The sequence below is a fragment of the Entelurus aequoreus genome, linkage group LG02, assembly GCF_033978785.1.
Source record: "Entelurus aequoreus isolate RoL-2023_Sb linkage group LG02, RoL_Eaeq_v1.1, whole genome shotgun sequence".
In the NCBI taxonomy this organism is placed as follows: Eukaryota; Metazoa; Chordata; class Actinopteri; order Syngnathiformes; family Syngnathidae; genus Entelurus; species Entelurus aequoreus.
In genome coordinates, this window is record NC_084732.1 from 93,427,059 (window position 1) to 93,449,496 (window position 22,438).

Here is a 22,438-nt window from a genome sequence, read left to right on the forward strand (position 1 = left end):
TTATCAGGGCCAGTTATCCAGCTAGCTATTAGTGGGGCTAGTTATCCAGCTAGTGGTTAGCAGGTATCATTATCCAGCTAGCTATCAGCAGGGCTAGTTATACAGCTAATAGTTATCAGATATATTTATTCGGCTAGCTATTAGTGGTGCTAGTCACCAGCTAGTGATTATCGGGGCCAGTTATCCAGCTAGCTATTAGTGAGGCTAGTTATCCAGCTAGCTATTAGCAGGGCTAGTTATCCAGCTAGTGCTTAGCAGGGATAGTTATCCAGCTAGCTATTATCAGGGATAGTTATCTAGCTATGGTTATTAGGGATAGTTATTCAGTTAGTGGTTAGCAAGGCTATTTGTCCAGCTACTGGTTAGCATGGCTAGGAAATTAGCGGGGCTAGTTATTCAGCTAGCTAATAGTGGAGCTAGGTATCCAGCTAGTGGTTGGCCAGGATAGTTATTCAGTTGGTGGTTAGCGGGGCTAGATATCCAGTTAAAGGTTAGCAGGGATAGTTATCCAGCTACTGATTAGCGAGTCCTAGTTTCCAGGTAGTGATTAGTGGGGCTAGTTTCCAACTAGCAATTAGTGAGTGCTAGTTTCCAGATAGTGATTAGTGGGGCTAGTTTCCAACTAGCAATTAGTGAGTGGTAGTTTCCAGCTAGTGACTAATGGGACTAGTTTCCAGCTAGCGATTAGTGAGGCTAGTTTCGAGCTAGTGATTAGTGGAGCTAGTTTACAGCAAGCAATTAGCCCGGCTATTTTTTAGCTAACTATTAGCACGTCTAGTGTCCAGGTATTGTTAGTGGGGCTGATTATCCATCTAGCAATTAGCGAGTGCTTTCCAGCTAGCAATTAGCATGGCTAGTTTTTAGCTAGGTATTAGTGTGGCTTGTTTCCAGCTAGTGATTAACAGGGTTAGTTATCCAGCTAGTGATTAGTGAGGCTAGTTATCCAGCTAGCAATTAGCGAGTTCTAGTTTCCAGCTAGCGATTAGCACGACTAGTTTTTAGCTAGCCACTAGCGCTGCTAGTTTTTAACTAGCTATTAGCAGGGCTATTTTCCAGTTAGTGATTAGCGGGGCTAGTTTTTCAGCTTGTGATTATTGAGGCTAGTTTTAAGCTAGCGATTAGTGAGGCTATTTTCCAGCTAGCGATCAGCGATGCTGGTGCTCCAGTTATCCATAGCGAAGCTAGTTTCAGTCTGGCCAGATTGTTTCCAACTAGGGATTAACGGGGCTAGTTATCCAGCTAGTGATTAGTGGGGCTAGTTATCCAGCTAGAAATGAGCGAATGCTAGTTTCCAGCTAGCAATTAGCACGGCTAGTTTTTAGCTAGCCATTAGCGCTGCTAGTTTTTAACTAGCTAGTGATTAGCGGGGCTATTTTTCCAGTTTGCGATAAGTGAGGCTAGTTTAAAGCTAGTGAGGCTATTTTACAGCTAGCGATCAGCGACGCTAGTGTTCCAGCTAGCGATAGTGAAGCTAATTTCCGTTTAGCGATTGGCGTCGTTTGTAGCTCGCGATTAGCGTGGTTCCAGCTCATTTTTAACAGGGCTCGTTTCCAGCTAGCGATGAGTGGGGCTTGTATTCCAGCAACCGATTAGCGTAGTTTCCAACTATCGATTAACAGGGTTCCAGCTAGTTATTAACCGGGCTAATTTAGCGGAGATAGTCTCCAGCGAGCAATTAATGAGAGCTAGCAATTAGTCGCGATATACTGTATTATTTCAATATCCTACTATGGCACAATAAAAAAAAGTTACTTTTGAAACCAGTTTAATGAGAAACACAAGTTATATAAAACGTTGGAGGACCCGGATGTATAGCATGATAATGTGAGAGAGAGAGAGAGAGAGAGAGAGAGAGAGAGAGAGAGAGAGAGAGAGAGAGAGAGAGAGAGAGAGAGAGAGAGAGAGAGAGAGAGAGAGAGAGAGAGAGAGAGAGAGAGAGAGAGAGAGAGAGAGAGAGAGAGAGAGAGAGAGAGAGAGAGAATGAAGCGGGAAGTCCGAGATCTCCTTCCGTGTTGTGCCTCTTCCTTATCTCTCCTTTCTTGGAATAAACCCGCGGGAATTGAATCCACGGTGACTTACTTTGTCCTCAAAGCTCCTTCGGGAAACTTCGACGACCACTCCGAACGAGCCCGCCTTCCCTTTTATTTTGGAAGTTGCTCCCGCCGAAAGTATATCTTGCGGGTGCGCGCGCAATGGCAACTCGTCCCCGTCGTCTTCCCGCTCACGCCGACCTGGAACCGCCGGTCAAATCTTGCCGATAAAAAAACAACAACAAAAACTCATGAGGAGTGGACGGTGAAGCCCACGCGCGCGTGGATGTAACCTGCAGCTCGTGTTCATGACAGAAGCAGCGGCTTTTATTTTGGAGGGTCGTCCGAGGGGCTCGCTGTTTTGGCGCGTCTAGAGCGCACCTGTCGGGACTCCAAGATGCTCTCCTCTGGGAAATATTACCTGCTCCTGGTCCTGCTGGCTGAAAGTGTCCTGGCCGACCCAGCAACCTCAAACCAAGGTGAGAACATGTTCCATATTTACAACTCAATAATATTCATTAAAAAATATGTATTAAAAAGGGACAAGCGGTAGGAAAATGGATGGGTGGAACTGGTGTTTATGTATCAAATGGCCACTACGTCTTAAACATTGGCTTTTAGATTGTTAACAATCATTTTAAATTAACAATAAAAACTAATACATGCATAATATTGCGTAATATATACATTATATATATTCCATTAAATTTATTTTAAAAACTAATAATAATAAAGTGCACATATGAAATATTGCATTCAAAAACGTATACAGCAGCATATGCACCTTTAACATTTGATTGAAGATTTTCACAATAAAATTCATTTCAAATCATCCCTCCCTTTAAATTAATTTTAAATCATCCATCCATCTATTTTTTTTTTTCATACGGCTTATCCTCATTAGGGTCACGGGTAAGCTGGAGCCTATCCCAGCTGGCTTCGGGCGAGAGGTGGGGTACACCGGAGACCGGTCGCCGGCCAATCGCGAGGATTTCAAATCGACAATTTGAAGCAAATATGTGCATAATATAGTGAATAAATATGAAATATGACTTGAACATTGAATAAGGTCACTGCATCTTAAACATTAAATTCAATTAATTTTAAATGAACAATTTGAACAAAATATATACATTATAGTGCACATATGGAACATTGTACATGTATATATATATATATATATATATATATATATATATATATATATATATATATATATATATATATATATATATATATATATATATATATATATATATACATATATATATATATATATATACATATATATATATATATATATATATATATATATATATATATATATATATATATATATATATATATATATATATATATATATATATATATATATATATATATATATATATATATATATATATATAGGGGTACACCAGAGGCTGGTCCCCAGCCAATCGCATGAAGAATTACATTGCAACACATACATGCATAATTTGGTGAATACATATGAAATATAGCACATCACATATGTATAGTTTTGTGCATACATTTCGTTCATTCCATGTAACATGTACTGTAGATGATGGAGATAAACCTTGAAACTCTAATATGGCCAGCTGCCCCTTAAATGACTTTTAAATCAGCAATAATTAAAACATAATAGTGCACATATGAGACATTGCATATATATATATATATATATATATATATATATATATATATATATATATATATATATATATATATATATATATATATATATATATATATATATATATAGTAAAGCCACTGCACCCTCAACAATGGCTTTAAATATTTTAACATTAACTTAATTTAAAATTAACAATAAAAAAAATTGTATATGTATTTATTTATATGTATGTCTATATGTATATATAAATATATGTATGTATATATATAAATGTGTGTGTGTGTATATATATGTTCGTGTGTATATGTATGTGTGTCTGTATATATATATGTGTGTCTGTATATATATGTATATGTGTATATACATATATATGTGTGTGTGTATATGTACGTGTGTCTGTAAATATTTATATGTGTGTACATGTATATATGTATGTACGTGTATATATATATGTGTGTATATGTATGTGTGTGTATATACATATGTGTGTATATATATACAGTATGTGTGTATATATGTATGTATGTACTATATATATATATATATATATATATATATATATATATATATATATATATATATATATATATATATATACATACATACATATAATCTATGTCATCATATGACCACTGCATTCTCAACTATTTTTACAGTTAATTTCCTAATTTTAAAATCAACAATGGATAAAAAAAACAAGGATAATAAAGTGCATATGTAAAATATTTCACATAATATGGTGTCATATGGCTCTGCATCGTCAACCTAGGCTTTTGAGAATGTATTTTTTACATTTAATTAATTAAAAAAATACAAAGAAAAAATCAAGCATGCGCAACCGTCCATCCATTAACCCATCCATCCGTCTTCTTACGCTTATCCGAAGTTTGGGTCGCGGGGGCAGCAACCTAAGCAGATACGTCCAGATTTCCCTCTGCCCAGCTACTTTGTCCAGCTCTTCCCGGGGGGGATTCCGAGGCGTTCTCAAGCCAGTTGGGAGACACTGTCTCTCCGACCTGTCCTCGGTCTTCCCCGTGGCCTCCTACCGGTCGGACATTCTGACCAGATGCCCGAACCACCTAATCTGGGGCACTACCTCGTTTTTCTAAACCCTTAAAAGCAACCTTCAGCTAAACATACATGCAAATAAAGAATGCATTATGAACGTAATTTGTTACGTTAATAATAGTAAACATAATGATGCTAATATTTGAACTAAAGGGAACATAAATAGAACACATGTCATTATTTCAGCTGGCTATGACGCATAGTTGCATTTTTTTTTTTTGTAACATAGTCAAATAATGCTACTTCCCTGAAATGTTGGGAAATGTTTATGCTTATGTAACATTTTCAATTTTAATGCTATGAACTCACATAGAGTTCATTTTAAACGTTGTCCTAAAAACGATCCAAATTTGGTGGACGGCATTTTAAACCATTGGATATCAGCAGTAGCGTGCGCGATAAAGCGCTACGAGGTCCACTGGATGGAGGCGCAGAACTAAATAATACAACGTTGTTCTCCACCTCCGAAGTCCGAGGGCACAGAAACATTGTTCCAGTGACACGGAGCGCTGAGTTTACGAGTAAACGGGAGCCTCTGGCAACTTGTCAGCTCCGCCGATGCTTTGGACCGGAGCCTTTGCCCACAACTGTGCATTTTTGTTGTTGTTGTTGATATCAGACAAGTTGACTTTCGCAGTCCCGGAAGAATCCCTCACAAACTGACTGAAACGTCACAACTCAATAGGTTCCTGGAGTCGGAACATAACGGAGAGACTGCGCTCTTTTTCTAACGGGCACTGGGAGTTGCACTCTTAAGAGAAACTACAATGTAAAAACAAAACAAAAAACTGATAGCTGTGTCACCAGAATTTTACCACTAACTTATTTTTTCTTACTCAATAACAGTATTGCACAATTAGATTAGTGACATGTATTTTTTTGGATTGTTGTTTGTTTTATTTTTTTGTCCATGTTTTGTGATTTATGTACTATTTTGTATCATAACCTGTTGAATATTTACTGTATTAACCGGCCTTAGGACAACAAATGAAAATGAGCTATTGTGCTAACTCTGGCATATTTAAATTTTTGCTCTATGTTGATGAATATGCATTGTCCTACTTCAAATAAATAAATGTTTTATTTTTATGCAAAAATTCTGGCAACTAAGCTGAAATCAACAGTTGTTGTTTAAACAGTGGCATTACTGTAAATGGAAAACCAGTATGTTTTTGTTTTTTTACGGTAACATTCTGACAATTGAGCCGGCACTTTTTTTTTTTACGGTAAAAGCTACGGTCATTGTTGTTTTTTTTTACAGTGCGTTACTGCACTTGGAAAAACCTTACCACTGTTATTTTTACTGTAAAATCTGGTGACTGAGTTGCCAGGTTTTTGACCATATAATCTAAGGTCGTTGTTTTTACAGTGCATTACTGTAAATGGAAAAATGGTAAGAATGTAATTATTACAGTAAATGGAAAAATGGTAAGAATGTAATTATTACAGTCAAATTTTTGGCAATGAGCTGCCAGTTTTCTTTGACCGTAAAATCTAATGTCATTTTATACGGAAATATGGAAAAAAGGTACTACAGTTATATTTACAGTAAAATTCTGGCAATGAGCTACTAGTTTCTCACGATAAAATCCACTGTCATTGTTTTTACAGTGCAATACTGTAAATGGAAAAACTGTTATTTTTATGATAAAATTCTGGCAACTGAGCTTCTGTTTTTTGTTGTTGTTTTTTTAACAATAATATAGTCTATTTTCCATAAAATCTGCGTTGGTTGTTTTTACACTGCACTATTGTTAACAACCGTTGTTTTCACGGTAAAATTCTGGCAGCTGAGTTGTCAATATTTTACGGTAAAGTCTACAGTCGTTTAAAAAAACAAAACATTAATATAGGGCTGCAGCTATCAATTATTTCAGTATTCAAGTAATCTGTCGTATAAAATACACGTTATACTGTAGCCCAGGGGTGTCAAACTAATTTTAGCTTAGGGGCCGCATGGAGGAAAATCTGTGCACACACGGGTCGGACTATTAAAATCATGGCATTAAAACTAAAAAATAAATACAAATTCAAATTGTTTTCTTTGTCTTACTTTGGCCAAAAATAGAACAAACACATTCTGAAAATATTACAATGCAAATATAGAAAAAAAGACCGGCAGCGGTAAAGTTTAAATCCATGAAGGAAAGAAGAAAGTGAATGAATGTTTTATAACTGAATAAATGTACATATGCATAAAAATTTGTTTTATTCTGTATTATTTTTTTTTTTTAATGAATGAAGTTACGTTTATGACAACCTTTTTCCAAAACACAATATAGAATGTGAGATATAACAGGATAATGCATATATTTATCATTTGTTTTCAAAATGCTTACAAAAAAGTAGGACCCCAAAAATTTACTTGGGACCCCATTTTTATGACTTGATGGGGTCCTAGGACCCCATATAGAAAATTTTCTAGCGCCAACACTGATGGAGTATTGGTGCGTACAAAACAGCAGCAGGTGGCTGTAGCCTGCGGGCCGGTTCTAATACTAATCAAATATCATCCCGGGGGCCATAGATAATTCATTCAGATCTGGCCTGCGGCCCTTGACTTTGACACCCCTGCTGTAGCCTCAATGCGTACTTTAGGTAAAATAGTTAAAGTAAACAGCAATTTTTTTGCTTGCCATCTTCCTTCTTTTTTTTCTTCTAATAAGTGCACATCATCAACATTGCAATTGCACTTTTAACGTGTGTATTAATACATTAAAAAAAACAAAAACAGCTGTTTGCCGCCACACCAATTACAGCACACCCGCACCACCGCTCTCATGTGCGCTCAATTACAGCGGCCGTGCGGAGACTATGTTTGCACATTTAAAGCTCTGGCCACTAAATCCGGTCTGGATTTTATTATTTTTTATTATTTACACTAGTTAATTGAACAACAAAATATAAATTATAGCTTTTTTCTCGATTAATCCTTGCAGCCTTACATTACTATAAATGGAAAACTGGTAACGTTGTTCTTTTCATGGTCAAATTTTGCCGACTTAGCTGACAGTTTTTATTACCGTGAAATCTACGGTTGTTGTTTTTACAGTGTGTTACTGCAACTTGAATAACAGTACCACTGTTATTTTTACAGTACAATTTTAAGCTGTCAGATTTTATGGCCATTGTTTTAACAGTACATTAGTGTAAATGGAAAAGGGGAAAAATGGTAACAATGTTATTTTTGGCAATGAGCTGCCAGTTTTCTTTTACCGTAAAATCTAGTGTTAATGTATAACGGTACCACTGTTACATTTACAGTATTTGTTTTTTACAATAATAGTTTTTTCCCATAAAATCTTTTTACAGTGCACTATTGTTAATGTAACAATTGTATTGTTATTGTTGTCATTGTTTAGTATTGCCATTTACGTGGTAAAATTGTGAAGACTGAGTTGCCATTTTTTTTAACTGCAAAATCTACGGTCGTTGTTTTTACAGTGCATTACTGTAAATGGGAAAACCTTACCACCGTTATTTTTACTGTACAATTCTGGTGACTGAGTTGCCAGGTTTTTGACCATAAAATCCACTGTCGTTGTTTTTACAGTGCATTACTGTAAATGGAAAAATTATAAGAATGTAATTATTATGGTAAAATGTTGGCAATGAGCTGCCAGTTTTCTTTTACTGTAAAATCTAATGTCATATACACAGTGCATTACTGTCAATGGAAAAACGGTACCACTGTTATATTTACAGTAAAATTTTGGCAATGAGCTACTAGTTTCTCACCGTAAAATACACTGTCATTGTTTTACAGTGCAATACTGTAAATGGAAAAACGGTAACACTGTTATTTTTATGGCTAAATTCTGGCAATTGAGCTTCTGTTTTTTTTTTTTACAATAATATAGTCTTTTTTCCATAAAATCTGCGGCGGTTGTTTTTACACTGCACTATTGTTAATGAAACACTTGTACCACTGTTATTTATATGGTGAAATTGTAAGGACTGAGCTGCCTTTTTTTGTTTACCGCAAAATCTACGGTTGTTGTTTTTACAGTGCACCGCCGCTGTTGTTTTTACGGTAAAACTCTGGTGTCTGAGCTTCCTTTTTTTTTTTTACCCTAAAATCTATGGTTTTTGTTTCTACATTGCATTACTGCAAATGGAAAAACTGTACTATTGTTATTTATTGATATAGTGAAATTGTGAAGACTGAGCTGCCATTTTTTTTTACTGTAAAATCTACGGTCATTGTTTTTACAGTGCATTACTGTTAATGGAAAAACGGTACCGCTGTTATTTTTACTGTCAAATTCTGGCAACTGGGCTGGGAGTTTCTTATCGTAAAATCTACAGTTGTTTTTTTTACAGTACATTACTATAAATGGTAAAACGGCACCACTGTTATTTTTGCGGTAAAATTCTGGCAACTGAGCTTCCAGTTTTTTTTCGCCATAAAATCTACAGAGTAAATAGAAAAAAATGGTACCAGTTTTTTGACAAAAAAACTGGCAGCTCAGTTGCCAGAATTTTTACGGTATTAAATCTATGGTCGTATTTACAGTTCATTACTGTCAATGAAAAAAAACAGTACCATTGTTATTTGGTGACAAAGCGGTCACTTTGTCGTAAAATCCACAGCCGTTGTTTTTACAGTGCTTTACTGTAAATAGAAAAACTGTTCCATTCTTATTTATATAGTGCAATTGTGACGACTGAGCTGCTATTTTTCTCCTTAATGTCAAATCTACTGTTGTTATTTTTACAGTGCATTACTGTCAATAGAAACACGGTAAAATTGTTATTTTTACAGTATAATTCCAGCGACAAAGCAGTCAGCTTTTTTTTAACGTAAAATCTAAGGCCTTCGTTTTTACAGTTCATTGCTGTTTTGGGGTTTTTTGGGGAAAAGTTTGACGATTGACTTGCTAATTTTATACAGCAAAATCAATGGCCATTGTTTTTTCTAAACAGTGCAATACTGTAAATGTAAAAACGGTACCACTGTTTTATGGTAAAAAACTGGCAGCTCAGAATTTGATTGTATTATTTTTCCGTGAAATCTATGTTTGTTGTATTTACAGTGCATTACTGTCATTACCATGAATGGATTAACGTGGACCCCGACTTAAACAAGTTGAAAAACGTATTCGGGTGTTACCATTTAGTGGTCAATTGTACGGAATATGTACTGTACTGCAGTGTTTCCCATAAACTGCCAAGATACCTGTGGCGGTGGGGGCGTGGCTATGGGCGTGGTCACCATGACATCAATGAGTAATTTGCATAATTTACTACAATGATATGATTTTCTCTAAAAAGGCTCAAAAAATGTATACTTACTAATTAATAATAACAGTTTTGTTTTAAACGTCCATCCATCCATCCATCCATCCATCCATCCATCCATTTTACAATATAATTACAACACTTTATGTACATATTTATATACAGATTTGAACAATAAGTTATTTACTGAAATATATTTATTAATTGTGGTTCTTACAAAAAATATATCTTATAAAATATAAAAGCTAAAATGTCTCTTAAAGCTCTGCCCCTTTAATTAGTGCATACTAAATAATTTAACTTTAGCCTACTACTACAACCATATTATTTACCAGCAACATAAAGTGAAACAGAGGCAGAGGTGTCCTGCCACAGTCAGTAACAAATAAACAGAAAACAGTAGTGGTCAAATACAAATAAGGCAACAAGAGAAGTACCCTACACTTCTCTTTTGTAAAGTAAATCTGAACAGCCTATATGGGCACCTACATCAACTATATGATTTGCCTGAGAAGCTGGACAGGACAACAACAACAACAAAAAAATATATACATATATATATTTTTTTTAAATTTTATTTAATTTTTTAAAATTTGTGGCAGACGTAATTCTTTCGTGGCGGGCCGCCACAAATAAATGAATGTGTGGGAAACACTGTACTGTGCAATGTACTAATAAAAGTTTCACTCAATCAATCAATGAAAAAAACAGTACCACTGTTATATTTACGGTAAAATCCTGGCGACTGATCTGCCAGTTTTTCTTCAGTGTACAGCAATGTTATCTACCCTGATGTATGCTCATCTGTCCTATTGGTAAACGCTCTCCTTCATTTCAATCTCATCTTGAAATCTCCCTCTCCCCACATTGACAGAGGTCAGTTTTGAATTCCTCGGTTTGATGTTGACGATACACATTTTCAAAAGAGGACACCGTAACCAAATGTCAGAGTCTCCTTCACTTCATCTCCGTGCGCACGTCACTTTATGTAAGTGCGCTGAGTTCTCCCCACAGGATGCGTGTCCGCCTGCCTGTGCTGGAGACGGGCTTGAAGGGGAGGCGAGGCTTACGGGAGAAACTTGAAAAAAAAAACGACGACGTGACGGGTTTGAAATGTACCCACCAAGAGGCAATACTGACTAGGTGCTACGGAGTGGGTCTTGAATATGAAGTAGGTCCCATATATTTTGGCTTAACAATTCTGAATACAAGTCCAGTTGAAACTTTTATATACATACTTGGGGACGGCGTGGCGAAGTTGGGAGAGTAATCTGAGGGTTACTGGTTCAATCCCCACCTTCTACCATCCTAGTCACGTCTGTTGTGTCCTTGAGCAAGACACTTCACCCTTGCTCCTGATGGGTCCTGGTTAGCGCCTTGCATGGCAGCTCATGCCATCAATGTGTGACTGGGTGAATGTGGAAATAGTGTCAAAGCGCTTTGAGTTCCTTAAAAAAGGTAGAAAAGCGCTATACAAGTATAACCCTTTACCATTTTAGTTACATAATTGGGTTTATAGAATGTCTAAATATTTGCAAATAACTAGCTAGCCATTCGGAGTGTCAATCTTTGGACAACTAACCATTCCATTCCGATTCCTGGGGTTAGATTAGATTCAGACTCGATTCTCAGTATATCGCTGATTTGTTATGCCTTTTGGTCTTCAGGCCAGAGTCTCCTAGAGATCCCAAAAACCCATTTTAAAACCTGTGGAGACCTGGCATTACAGACAGCAGCCCCCAGACTCTGGAATAGCATGCACCAGTCCTCTTTTAACTATCTTTTTAATTTACTTTTTATCTTGTTTTGTCTTTTTAATGTTGTTGCCCCTTTTATTGTTGTTTTAATTCATCTATGTTCTGTACAGCACTTTGTGATTTTATCTGGGCTTTTATCGCTTGATAAATAAAATGTACCTACTTAGTTACTTACTGTCCTTTCAACCATTCCTAAAAGACTCAAATAACAAACACCAAGACCAACAAATAACAGGAGTTGGAAACATTCTGGTCACCTTCTGTGGCCATTTGTGCCATTTGTTTACAACTGAATGGAATGCTAACGCGGGTTATTCCGACTTTTTTTGGACTGGTAGAAGTCGATTCTGCCACACAATATCTCAATGCTAGCAAGGAAAAATTACACTTCAACGACTGTCATTGGCTTTGACGGTAGGATTGTCTTGTTTGCATCATAGCAGTTGTTTTTCTCAACCATCCTTGCCCAGGCACACTCTCCTGGTTTTGGAGTATAAATATTTGAAGTTTTGGCATCAGCCGCTAGACTAGATCTGACCAATCTAAGTCAAAGACTACATTTGACCAATCTAAGTCTATGAGGAATAACTAATAAAGCCTACTGAGGTATTGGCACCAGCCGGTAGATTAGATCTGACCAATCTAAGTCAAAGACTAAATTTGACCAATCTATGTCTATGAGCATGAACTGATCCGACCAATCTAAGTCTAAGACTAGATCTGACCATTTTAAGTCTATGAGCATGAACTGATGAAGCCTACTGAGATATTGGCACCAGCCGCTAGACTACATTTGACCAATCTAAGTCTCAGACTAGATCTGACCAATCTAAGTCTATGAGCATGAACTGATGAAGCCTACTGAGGTATTGGCACCAGCCGCTAGACTAGATCCGACTAATCTAAGTCCGTAAACATCTTACTTACTTACTCAACTCAACGTGATTCAATTAGATTTTCCCAGTGTATTATTTGGTTTAATATTATAATAAAACTTTTTCAAAACAGTTTACAAATGTATTCTCTTTTTAATTGATTTTTTAAAATTATGAATCGATTTAGAATTGGTACGAATGATGTCCATTGAGATTGATATTGAAGTCTACTGTATTGATTGTGTATCTACTAAGGATGCACCAATATGAAAAACCTGGGTCAAAACCAAGGCCAAAAACCAAATAATTGAAAGAAGTTATTATTCTAATTATTAATACCTTTGTATTTTTGGCTATGACTTTGTCCTTACTTCACTAAAATCAAGGCATTGGAGTTGCACACGTTGATATTTATCTCTCATAGAAGAAAACAATCATCAAAATTATAAAACAATATTTATTTACCACTGATATTACAACAATATCAAATAAAAATGATACTGGAGGCCAAATACTCAATACAAAATGGTTGGATTTCAGGTTATTAAACCTGAAATCCTTAAGGAGAACTTCTCCGCAGAAGAACCCTTTCTTGATTTTCCACATTGCATGTTTTGCAGATCGATGTCCACGTGTCTTTCTCGGCTATATTTAAGTACATCCACACCACAGACTTGGTATTAGATTAGCCATCGGCAAAACTTTGACAGTATGGTCTTATAATTACAGCTCTACTATGTCTTATTTTGAAATGTATCTATTGACGAGACGTTGATTATACGCACATATCCTTAAAAACTGACTTTGAAACAACGTCTCAAAATAGTTGTATTTGTAAATTGAGACAACGTTGATGTCAAACGTTAAATCCACTTTGTTGGTTGGGAAATGACCGGATTTCAATGAGGGTCAGGCGATTCCTTATGGTCCATTTCAGCTGTAAATAACAATATATGAATAATAAATGCCAGTGTTTATCCCACGGCGACAACATAAACGCATCAGATTTAGCAATAGCCTGTTAGCATTAGCATTCGGTTTACTCGGGTTGAGGCTAATAACTACGCAAATGGTGTGTCACTGACTACTTTGATGGCATGTAACAACGTAAATAGTGAATATTTGATGTGAATTACCTTCGTTCCACTCAGCCTTCATAATTGAATCATTTAATTAATTATTTAAATTTAATTAAACTCTTCATAACTCTATTAGGTATACATATTTATAATGCTTTTTACTGCCATAGTTCTGTCTTGAACTAGGTTATAAGCTACTTAACCAACAGGAAGCAATATGCGAAGATAGGCGAACACTTCTACAGAGCTGAAAATATTTAGTGGCGTACCTCAGGGATCAATACTTGGACCAAAATTGTTCAATCTTTGTATAGATTTGTAAAGTTACAAATGACTTAAAGTTAGTATTATTTGTAGATGATATAACTGTGTTTTGTTCAGGAGAGAACACACAGAAGCTAATACGAATAATAACAGAAGAAATGAACATATTAAAAACATGGTTTGACAAAAACAGACTATCTTTGAATCTTAGTAAAACAAAAATAATGATATTTGGTAACAGTAGAAGCGAAAGTCAAACTCAGATACAAATAGACCGAGTAGACATTGAAAGGGTAAAATAAAACTTTTTGGGGGTAATAATAAGTGATAAAATTAACTGGAAATCTCATGTAAAAAATATACATTAAGTAGCAAGAAACGCGTCAATAATGAATAAAGAAAAATATGTTCTAAAACAAAAATCACTCCATATTCTCTACTGCTCGCTAGTGTTACCATATCTGAGTTACTGTGTAGAAATAAGGGGAAACAACTACAAAAGTACACTTTATTCACTAACCGTGTTACAAAAAATTTCAGTTAGAATAATACATAATGTTGGATATTGAGAACATACAAACCCTTTATTTATTGAATCAAAAATATTGAAATTCATTGATTTGGTGCATTTGCAAAAAGCTAAAATTATGTACAAAGCAGACTATAACTTGCTGCTACCCAAGAAGGTACAACAAAAGAGGAGAAATATAACCTTGCAGGAAAATCTAATTTAAAACATTTGTATGCACGTACCACACTTAAAACCTTTAGCATATCCGTATGTGGAATTCAATTATGGAATGGATTAACCAAAGAAATTTGAAAAAAGCACCAATATGGTCCAGTTTAGGAGACTGTTCAAACTACAAGTGTTCACAAAGTACAAAGAAGAACAATTATGATGAACATTGTGAACCTTTTTTTAAATTTTTTTAAATAATACTTACTATGGTATATTAATTATTTATAATTTATTTATTCACTGTTCTGTTACTGAGGACATAATAATGGGATAAAATTGCTATGATGAAAATTCCTACTCCTTTTCGGACGTGCTGTAATGAAACCACTGGAAATATGTGATGCGTTACATTGTAATTGTATTGTATGCACGTTCGAAATAAACTGAAACTGAACTGAACGGAATTTGATGAGTTTGACGATTTCAATTGAACATATTGTCAACGTTAATATTAAGTAGCTTTACCTGAGCAACCTGTTCAACGACCGTCCAATTCAGCACAGGTGATTGTTTTAAACCATATTTGGATCCTAACACCATACGCTTATTCTAGGTTTAATTGCTATTTGCATGCGATCAGTGCATAATTTAGCGCAGTGGTCTCCATAACAGCAGGGTTTAAATGACAGTTATGGAAGTAACACTGTCGGAGGGATCACTTGCTGTTAATTCACACCCCTCGCTGTTATTTTTAGACATGAAGTGTCCATTAGTTAAGGTCTATCATATGAATACCAACCAAGCTCTGTATAAAAACAAACGGTTAATAAAACGGGCTACCGATGAAAACTAGAGTGTACACAAAAACCCGCTACATTAGCCATGCAGTACATTGTTCTCATGTTGTTGCAGAAAAAAACAACAAATGATGTGTGCATTCAAGAATGTATCTCTTTAAAACGAAACTGTCAGAGCAGGTGTGTCATATTTAATTGAATTCAGCGAAGTGGCTGACCTCTGTCATCGTAAAAAAAACATTCCCATCTGGCATAGTGAAAGAAGTAAGACTTTCCGACCTGGACCAGAATCTGTGTGAACGTGTCGGTCGGTTTAATATAAGCATCAAGACTATCCACCAAAAATATTCTATTCACTTTTGCTCTCGTGGTAAAATTTCATATGAAGTGCCCAGACTGATAAGACAGATATTTGCAAGTTGCAGCTGCAGTCGTTGAATGAAATCAGATTATGTTTGAACTCAATCAGCCCTCGGCCGACAACAGCAAACGTCTGCGAGCGTCAACACCCGCTTCAAGTTCCGCAACGGGGTGACGATTGTCTCTCTTGTTATGTTTCTGCGCATGTTGCACGACTGTAGGTTTGAAATGCACTACTTGACAGCCACCGGGTGTCTCACAGGTGCAATATGACCAGTCCGTAGAGGGTTTCCCCCAGATTGCCAACATACCTGTGGTGGTGGTGGGGGCGGGATCATCATATAACTTGCATAATCTGCAATGATGCACATATTTTCATTAAAGAAGCTAAAAAAAAAGCTTTACATACATTTAAAACAAATCTGTGTTATAGTTAGTAATTACACATATATATATATATATATATATATATATATATATATATATATATTTTTCCTACATATTACAAGCCCCGTTTCCATATGAGTTGGGAAATTGTGTTAGATGTAAATATAAACGGAACACAATGATTTGCAGATCATTTTCAACCCATATTCAGTTGAATATGCTACAAAGACAACATATTTGATGTTCAAACTGATAAACATTTTTTTTTTGCAAATAATCATTCACTTTAGAATTTGATGCCAGCAACACGTGACAAAGAAGTTGTTAAAGGTGGCAATAAATACTGATAAAGTTGAGGAATGCTAATCAAACACTTATTTGGAACATCCCACAGGTGAACAGGCAAATTGGGAACAGGTGGGTGCCATGATTGGGTATAAAAGTAGATTCCATGGAATGCTCAGTCATTCACAAACAAGGATGGGGCGAGGGTCACCACTTTGTCAACAAAAGCGTGAGCAAATTGTTGAACAGTTTAAGAAAAACCTTTCTCAACCAGCTATTGCAAGGAATTTAGGGATTTCACCATCTACGGTCCGTAATATCATCAAAGGGTTCAGAGAATCTGGAGAAATCACTGCACGTAAGCAGCTAAGCCCGTGACCTTTGATCCCTCAGGCTGTACCGCATCAACAAGCGACATCAGTGTGTAAAGGATATCACTGCATGAGCTCAGGAACACTTCAGAAAACCACTGTCAGTAACTACAGTTGGTCGCTACATCTGTAAGTGCAAGTTAAAACTCTCCTATGCAAGGCGAAAACCGTTTATCAACAACACCCAGAAACGCCGTCGGCTTCGCTGGGCCTGAGCTCATCTAAGATGGACTGATACAAAGTGGAAAAGTGTTCTGTGGTCTGACGAGTCCACATTTCAAATTGTTTTTGGAAACTGTGGACGTCGTGTCCTCCGGACCAAAGAGGGAAAAGAACCATCCGGATTGTTATAGGCGCAGAGTTGAAAAGCCAGCATCTGTGATGGTATGGGGGTGTATTAGTGCCCAAGACATGGGTAACTTACACATCTGTGAAGGCGCCATTAATGCTGAAAGGTACATACAGGTTTTGGAGCAACATATGTTGCCATCCAAGCAACGTTACCATGGACGCCCCTGCTTATTTCAGCAGGACAATGCCAAGCCACGTGTTACATCAACGTGGCTTAATAGTAAAAGAGTGCGGGTACTAGACTGGCCTGCCTGTAGTCCAGACCTGTCTCCCATTGAAAATGTGTGGCGCATTATGAAGCTTAAAATACAACAACGGAGACTGTTGAACAACTTAAGCTGTACATCAAGCAAGAATGGGAAAGAATTCCACCTGAGAAGCTTAAAAAATGTGTCTCCTCAGTTCCCAAACGTTTACGGAGTGTTGTTAAAAGGAAAGGCCATGTAACACAGTGGTGAACATGCCCTTTCCCAACAACTTTGGCACGTGTTGCAGCCATGACATTTTAAGTTTATTATTTGCAACAAAAAAAAAAAGTTTATGAGTTTGAACATCAAATATCTTGTCTTTGTAGTGCATTCAATTGAATATGGGTTTAAAAGGATTTGCAAATCATTGTATTCCGTTTATATTTACATCTAACACAATTTCCCAACTCATATGGAAACGGGGTTTGTATCATTTTGCTTCCTGTTTTGCTTCCTAAGGTCTTATCTTTGTCCATGTGATGTCAGACGAAACAAAAATTGAGCTGTTTGGCCACAATACCCAGCAATATGTTTGGAGGAGAAAAGGTGAGGCCTTTAATCCCAGGAACACCATTTCTACCGTCAGGCATGGTGGTGGTAGTATTATGCTCTGGGCCTGTTTTGCTGCCAATGGAACTGGTGCTCTACAGAGAGTAAATGGGACAATGAAAAAGGAGGATTACCTCCAAATTCTTCAGGACAACCTAAAATCATCAGCCCGGAGGTTGGGTCTTGGGCGCAGTTGGGTGTTCCAACAGGACAATGACCCCAAACACACGTCAAAAGTGGTAAAATAATGGCTAAATCAGGCTAGAATTAAGGTTTTAGAATGGTCTTCCCAAATTCCTGACTTTAACGTGTGGACAATGCTGAAGAAACAAGTCCATGTCAGAAAACCAACAAATTAAGCTGAACTGCACCAATTTTGTCAAGAGGAGTGGTCAAAAATTCAACCAGAATCTTGCCAGAAGCTTGTGGATGGCTACCAAAAGCGCCTTATTGCAGTGAAACTTGCCAAGGGACATGTAACCAAATATTAACATTGCTGTATGTATACTTTTGACCCGGCAGATTTGGTCACATTTTCAGTAGACCCATAATAAATTCATAAAAGAACCAAACTTCATGAATGTTTTTTGTGACCAACAAGTATGTGCTCCAATCACTCTATCGCAAAAAAACAAGAGTTGTAGACATTTTTGGAGACTCAAGACGGCCATGACATTATGTCCTTCACAAGTGTATGTAAACTTTTGGTCCTTATACACACACACCATAATAAAACTTGTATGTCTGACTACGGTAGGCGTAATGGGCCGACAATACGTCAAGCGGTGCGTCTTCAAAGTTGTACTAAAACATTTTGACAGATTTTTGAGTGTCGTGCGTAATGTTCTTTATTTTCAATGGAATATTTAAAGTCGTGGTGTTGTTTACTGGCGTCATATTGCAGTCTACACGTATCTCTTATGTGTGACTGCCATCTACTGGTCACACTTATCATTACACCATGTACCAAATGAAATTGCTTCGAGGTCGGTAAGCACAACCAGAATTATTCCGTACATTAGGCGCACCGGGCTATAAGGCGCACTGTCGATTTTTGAGAAAATGAAAGGATTTTAAGTGCGCCTTATTGTCCGAAAAATACGGTACTTGTTATTTTAATTATTTTCAGTGTTGAATGAAGTCTTCTTCTACTCACCCCACTGCTGCCTCACTGTTTCCCCCTGCAGGGTGACGGGAGTACTGCATATGTGATTATTATTGTCTATTGTGAGCGAACTGTGGTGCTGAATTTCCCCCAGGGATCAATAAAGTACTTTCTATTCTATTCTATTCTATCAACCCTAGTTTTAATGGTTACATCAAGCCTATTTGGGTGTTGTTAGGTGTTTGTTAGTTCTGTATTCTGAGTGTTTTGAACATGCCATGATGGTTGCAAACTGTTCATTTGATAGGAAAAGGTGTACATTATTACTTACTCCACCAGTTTCCATTAACACGAGCATCATTGCACCTGTTGGAGGTCAGCATGTAAGCGAAAGCCCCCGCTGTGACACTCCAAAAAAAGGCCTCGCCGCGACACACTCTCCACGCACGGCGGCGGGCGTGCTGCAATGAATATGCAATAATTTGCATGCACGGATGTTGAAATCGGTCTTTCGCATAGAGAGTAGGTAAGGAGATCGTCCCTGTTTTGCCTTTTTAGGGACACTTGCTGGGGGGGAACGCCGAAGAAATCGGAGCCGCGTGATATGAATAAAAGCATTGGGACAAATAGCACCTACAACAGGGGTCTCAAACTCAATTTCCTCGAGGGCCATTTCAGAATCACGTTTTAATCATGACAACATAGTGCCCCTGAGCTATAGGATTGGAACTGCACTTTTTGGGGGGTATTTAGTCTCGCATTCACAACCATTATATAAGACAACAACATATTTTTCTTTATTTGTGCATTCTAACTCACAAATAAATTCTAGCCAAAGTCAGTTCACAATGGAGCCAAGGAGATTCACTCTATTTCACCTATAAAGCGCGCTAAAAAAAACCCCACCCATAAGCCTCCATCATTGTTTTATACACACGGCATGTAAGTAAATATTAGGGTTGTCCCGATACCAATATTTTGGTTTTGGGTATTTCGGTCCTGGTACCAAAATGTATTTTGATACTTTTCTAAATAAAGGTGACCACACAAATGGCTTTATCGGTTTTATTTGAACAAAAACTAAATCCTATGATTGATTAAACATATGTTTCTAAGAATTTTGGCAATAAATAGAATAGTGAACATATTAGAAAACTTCACTTTTAGTAGTAAGTAATCAAACAAAGGGTCCCCCCCAACCGTGATTTAGGGCTATATAAGTAAACTTTGATTGCTTGATTGATTGAGGTAGCACTTTTTCTTCTTTTGTTTGATACTTTACATTAGTTTTGGGTGATACCACAAATTTGGGTATCGATCAAATACCAAGTAGTTACAGTCATACGTTGGTCATATTTAAAGTCCTGATTGTCAGGCTTGGTCAAAAGATAGGACTCAGATGCAGAGTAGGGATTAATTCGGCAGGCTTTAATTTTGAAAGCTTCCTTTCACCTCCAGAGTCAGGGCAATTCAATATAGGCTATAACTACACTAGTCGGCGAAAAAGGTTTAAAAAAAAAAAGGAACAACCGAAAATCACTCCGAGAGGAGGAAAACACAAAAACAATAACAAACTATACTTGGCGCCGTATATTCTATGAATTATTATAAACAAAAAACGCTCTAACAGGAGGAAGAAACAATGGCTATGAAACTTCTACACTGTCTCTAATCTAATAAAGGTTAACAAAAAGTGTCGCTCAAAAAATTGAGGAAAAGGAAAAACTGTAAGAAAAACTGAAAACTCACCACTTCGGTTGCAAAACTAAGTAACACAAAATCACTCTGCTAAGGAGGAGAAAAAGAAAACTCAAATTATCAACGAAGGAATTCAGGATCAAGGTACCGTATTTTCCGCACCATAAGCCGCCCCGTGTTGTAAGCCGCACCTTCAATGAATGGCATATTTCAAAACTTTGTTTACCTATTAGCCGCCCCGCGTTATTAGCCGCACCTACGCTACGCTAAAGGGAATGTCAAATAAACAGTCAGATAGGTCAGTCAAACTTTAATAATATATTACAAACCAGCGTTCTAACAACTCTGTTCACTCCCAAAATGTAATGTGCATATGTGCAATCACAAAAATAGTAACACTCAAAATAGTGCAGAGCAATAGCAACATCAATAACTCAACGTTGCTCGAACGTTAATGTCACACAACACACAAAATAAACATTTAAAGCTTACTTTCTGAAGTTATTACTCATCCACAAATCCCTCGAATTCTTCTTCTTCTGTGTGCTTCACTTGTTTTTTGACACCATCAGTGATGTGGACGCGCATGCAGTCGTAGATCAACAGGGACGGAGCTGCGTGAAAAAAGTCACCCGGTCTCTTCGCTCACCTTTTCTTCATCCATCCATCCCTTCGAGTTAGCTTTCATGATGACGCCGGCTGGAAAGTTCTCTTTTGGCAAGGTCTTCCTTTTGAATATCACCGTGGGTGGAAGTTTCTGGCCGTTAGCATGGCAAGCTAGAACCACAGTAGGACGACTTCTCATTCCCTGTGGTGCGAATATTCACCGTACGTGCTCCTGTTGTATCCACAGTGCGGTTCACATGAATATCAAAAGTCAGTGGAACCTTGTACGCGTGTCTCTTAGCAGGAGACATTTTGTGGTCTTTACAGAAACACACAAATGAAATGAAACGTAATATCCGCTCGCTTCTTCTTCTACGGGGGCGGGTGCTCACCTTAGCGGTTGTAGAAGAAGAAGCGCTTCCTCTTCTATGGGGGCGGTTGCTTACCGTAGAAGAAGAAGCGCTTCCTCTTTTACGGGGAAAAAAGATGGCGGCTGTTTACTGTAGTTGCGAGACCTAAACTTTATGAAAATAAATATTAATATTAATCCATATATAAGGCGCACCGGGTTATTAGCCGCACTGTCTGCTTTTGAGAAAAATTGTGGTTTTTAGGTGCGGCTTATGGTGCGGAAAATACGGTATTCAAATACAAGACGAGGCAAAGCATGGACAGGAATCTAGAGAGGCACGAATAAACGAGACCATCTGGCACAGAACAAAGGGAGGCGTGGGCTTATAAATCACACGAGGGTAATGGGGAACAGGTGGAAACAATCAGGGGTCAGGGATGACGTCAGACTGATGACACAAAAGGAAGGGCAAGTGACCTGAAATGAGAGGAGTTACTTTTCAAACTAAAATATGCAATTCACAAGACAGAAGAAACCAAGACAATACATCCCTCACCGCGGTGTGACACTGATGTGTCCAGGGTAGGGTTGTCTCGATACCAAAATGTATTTTGATACTTTCCGACACTTTTCTAAATAAAGGGGACCACAAAAAAATGGCATTGTTGGCTTTTTTTCAACAAACATTTTTAGGATACAT

At 37.2% G+C, this 22,438-nt stretch overlaps 1 protein-coding gene across 4 annotated transcripts in view; it reads left to right on the forward strand.

Moving 5' to 3' along the window:
• The first annotated feature begins 1,998 nt into the window (after positions 1–1,998).
• LOC133641460 (ephrin type-A receptor 6-like) overlaps positions 1,999–22,438 on the forward strand; it is a 212,922-nt gene continuing 192,482 nt past the window's right edge. For all 4 annotated transcript variants that reach the window (XM_062035201.1, XM_062035204.1, XM_062035209.1 and 1 more), the window contains exon 1: positions 1,999–2,509. In XM_062035201.1, the coding sequence (XP_061891185.1) occupies positions 2,428–2,509 (82 nt within the window). In that variant the 5' untranslated portion in view covers positions 1,999–2,427. The remainder of the gene's footprint in view (positions 2,510–22,438) is intronic.